The sequence below is a fragment of the Elephantulus edwardii genome, unplaced genomic scaffold, assembly GCF_000299155.1.
Source record: "Elephantulus edwardii isolate Elephantulus edwardi_28Jun2011 unplaced genomic scaffold, EleEdw1.0 scaffold00060, whole genome shotgun sequence".
NCBI classification, from domain to species: Eukaryota; Metazoa; Chordata; class Mammalia; order Macroscelidea; family Macroscelididae; genus Elephantulus; species Elephantulus edwardii.
The window spans coordinates 3,225,954-3,230,018 of NW_006399810.1; the positions used below are offsets into that span (position 1 = coordinate 3,225,954).

Sequence of the window (4,065 nt, forward strand, 5' to 3'; positions counted from 1 at the left end):
GGCCCCGCTGCCCGCTCTGCCCCGCGCACGCGGCCTGGGGCTCCGGGCCCGCCTCGGACCGCTTACCCGCCGGACCTCGGGCTCCCCTGCTCAGGGCGGCTTGGCCAAATGGGGAGACGCTAGAGCAGCAGAGCGCCAGGGACAGTTGGACACTGGCACAGCTGCTGCCATGGACTTTCTGCGTAGAAATCATAATTTAATAAATCCGTGTTAATGAAAAGGTGGAAGAAAAAGAGCAAACAACAAAAAAAACAGACTGGGGGGTAGAGAAATTGAACTTAATTACTATTTGGCAGAACCTGAGATCGGAAAAAGAGCCAAGGATCTAGAGTATTTTAAAAATTATTTTATACATTTTAAAATATGGAAAAATAACCTGGACGAATCTTGAGAGAATGGAGGGAGTTTCAAACTTAAAAGAATGTGGTTTTTTGGTTGAGATTTTTTTTTTTTAAGAGAAAAAAGATAACCACAACCGACCAATAAGGCAAAACGAAAGAGCTATACTTATTTAAAGAATTAAGATGGGGGAAAAGTGTGCAGCTGGAAAGTTCACAGGTTTTGAAACTGACCTTTTTCTGCGAAGTTCACTTTAATACAAGAAATTTGATAAGAGAGGCGGGCCTCCTTTTACATTGAATCAGATGCTTTGAGTTTCAACCCACCATGTATGGAAGAGCAAGAAGAAGACAGAATATAAACGAAGAGAGGAAGAAAAATTATAATATGAAAGATGATGCCACAAAGAATTCTCTGAGAAATGAGATTGGCAGAACTGTCCCGGACTGCTGACAGCAAATTCTGGTTTGCATGTTACTTGTGCCCTACCCCGCCCTCCTGAACACACTTGCACTCACCCCATTGTCATCCTCAGTATGAAAAACAATACCAAAAGCGTCTGTCAATTGACGCATATAAATAGATATATATATATTATTTTTTTTTCTGCCCTGTGTTTGGTCTTGGGGACAAAAAAGAAAAGTAGAATGGAGAAAATATTTACATTCTAAGGCAGACTCGGGCAGAGACGGTGAGAAAGGCTGCATGGCCCCAATGAAATGGTGGCGGGCCAGCGCCTTGCACGGTGCCTGCCGGCGGAAGGCGCTCAGGAAATGGTACTCCCTGCCCGCTCCCTTTTTCTTGTATTCCCTCTTGCTGATTTCCTGGAGTCCTCTTGGAGGGCCACGCTTTATTTTCCCTTCTCTATCCCCATCAACTTCACCTTAGCACCCAGCTAGATTAGGTACAGGCACTAGATTTGTGTAAAATATGTTGATACACACGAACAAAGTTTATTTTGGCTATAATGTGTGGACTGATGGTTGACTTTCAACATCTGCATTTTATCTCACAAAGGTGTATCTATTCAAGTACTCTTTCTGTTGTTTGTTTCATTTCATGTAGTTATTTAAACTGGGGTATCCTTAGCTAAGCAAACTGTATCCCAATTCTGTAGCAAGCCTTCCTTGGTGTTTGGGGTTTTTCTTCTAATTTACGAGAAAAATGAAAAAGCTCTTCTCATTGAACTTTGGTTTGCGGTTGAGCTTTGTAACTATTTGTTCTCCATGAAAACAAACTTATTTATATTTGCCATATTTTTTCTAGTGTATTAAGTTATTTTAAACGAAAGAAGATGCTGTTATTTCATGATGTGTTGTCGGTACAGAATGTTTCAGTTCACCTCTGTCATTCTTTTTAAATAAGTGCCAAGTTATTCATTGAAGACACTTTGCGATCAATTGAATGAAAATAGTATTGTTTCAATTGATGGGGTTCGCGTCCTCTTTGTTCCTGTTATGATTAAAATACCCAGGATAATCTTCCCTTCTTCCTTTTTGATGAATGTGTTTTTCTCGAATAGACCAACTTGGAAAAGCGCTGGCCTCTCAGCACCAGTGTCCTGCAGTTAAGGGAGTGTGAGCTACCTGGCTTTGTAACTCTAGCTTGGTGCGCAAATGCCAGCACCCCAACCACCCCATTTTATCCACCTCACACAGAACACGGATTGATTTTATACCAAACCAGAAACAAAGTTAAAACAGCAGTGTAACCTCGTACCCCTGAACAGACTCTCATTCCACCTTTTAACTACACGTTCACTCTTGAAGTTTATTTAGAGATATGGGGGGAGGGGTGGAAATTGGATCACTTTATGTGAAATTCTCCTGGATTTGGTGTGAACGCTTTTGGCGGGATGGTCACTCCTCTCCCGCTGCATGGTTCTGGAGCCCAGCAGTCACTGCTTTGGAAAAGGGGCAAGAGTTGGGAAGGGGGAGCAGTGGGGCTGGGGCCTCTGCAGAGGCCAGACACTCCGTCTTCCGTTTTCGTTTCATCACTTTAGTGATTCAGGCGAAGCAGCTTCCTTTTTTTATTCAATTGAGAAAGTGGTTGTCCACACGGTGTTGAGGAAAGACCCTCCATTCCCATCTCTTCTGCCCCTTCTCCCAGGAGAAGTGGGGAGAGAGCGCATCGACGCCGTGACGACTGGGCCTGGAAGGAGAGTGACCCCAGGCCTAAGGGCCTGCAGAGTCGTCCTGCGTCCCAGCCCTGGGCCCTCCTGCGGGCTCCCACTGCCCAGAGCTGCCCCGCGCCGGGACCCGTGCGCTCGTCCAGCCTCGTCCCGCAGCCGTCGGAGACCCCCGCCCAGGCTCGGGCCGCGCTCAGCTTTGGCGAGGCGCCCCCGGGGGCGCAGTCCCCGCTTCCACGCAGACCTCCGGCCGTGCGCCAGAACGCGCTGGGTCAGCCGGAGCCAGGCCCCACGCCCAGGCCCAGCGCGTAAATCGCCTCCAGCGCTGGGGCGGACCCCGACCTACCATCCCGAGGTGGGTCGGAGATCAAGGGAGAAAGTCCGGTTCCGGGGAGCTGGTCCTCCGCCACCGCCACCGCGAGTGCGGAGAACCCGGGGCCCAGCGAGTCCCAGCGAACTTAGGTTAAAGAGGATGGGCGGTGCGTCGACCTGCGGCAGGTGCGCACAGGTCAGCTCAGCCGGGCCAGAGAGGCCCACGGAATCCAGATCCATAACCAAACAGGGAGGGGGGGGTTGGGGAGAAATGATGCATCCTCCTCATCTACTGCGTCTGCTCCCCGATGCTCCAGGAGAACAGTGGCTGCCTTCCCCGGAACCCTCGGGCTTCGTCTCCCAGCGAAGTAGCAGCAAAGTCCCACAGGGCTGGCTACCTTCAGAGATTGTCGAGACCCAAACAGAGTCTGGGTGTGGGAGTGAGGATACCTAACCCGACGAGGAGGTCAGGGGAAGCCTTCACTTTAAATTCAAGCAAGGGCCAGCATGCATGATCTGGTCTTAAGTCAATAATCTTAATAAATTATCAGTAAAAGACACTCCTGCTCTCAACTGTTTCTAGGCGCGCCAAGCGCTGTCCTGACCTGCCAAATTCATGACTGGAGAAAACGGAGTTAAAGGAGATTATCCAAGAAATGACAAGATCCAGTGATACGGGAGGTTCAGTAAGGTCTACAGGCCTTTCTTTGCTGGGAAAGAATCCAAACCAAGGCCATTTGTCCTGGTATCGGCTCCAGCTCCAAGCAGCCCTGCGGGGCAGAGCACCATGGGATTTCCAAAGCCCTAAGTTTCCCCAAAAGTAGATTTCCAAGTCTTTCTCCTGAGGAGCTGCTGGTGGGCTTTGAACTGCCAGACTTTCAGTTAGTAGCCCTTTCCCTGGAGCTGAAAAGATACATATCTATTCTGAGTATTCCCGTCGGATTTATGACTTTTAGATCCTCAGCTGGTAATACTTTACTAGAATGCAATGCTCAAATTTCGGAACTATTTTGATTTCTGAAAATGCTTTCTTGGCTTCAGAGCCATGGGATCCTGTTATTTCTTTGCAAATCAGTTTACATCATAAATTGCAAACATTTGCAATAAGATCTCAAGATTGTTTATTTTGGGTAACCTCAAGCACTTGACTAAGTTAAACAGCAGTGCAGAAAGTCTGTAAAATCATTTTCATTTGTGAGAGAATTAAAGGATCACTCCTTTTCATCACATAAACAAAACACTTAAGAGTGTTTTGATTGTTATCCTCCCAATTTCTTAAACAGTGT

At 47.5% G+C, this 4,065-nt stretch overlaps 1 protein-coding gene and 1 pseudogene across 1 annotated transcript in view; both read left to right on the forward strand.

Annotated features, from left to right (window-relative positions):
- Nucleotides 1–2,050, forward strand: part of SHOX2 (short stature homeobox 2) — a 9,633-nt gene extending 7,583 nt beyond the window's left edge. Inside the window, exon 7 of the mRNA XM_006887681.1 lies at nt 1,862–2,050. Coding sequence (XP_006887743.1) covers nt 1,862–2,050 — 189 coding nt within the window. The remainder of the gene's footprint in view (nt 1–1,861) is intronic.
- A 166-nt stretch (nt 2,051–2,216) lies between these two features.
- On the forward strand, nt 2,217–3,233 carry LOC102846381 (annotated as a pseudogene).
- Nucleotides 3,234–4,065: the final 832 nt, after the last annotated feature.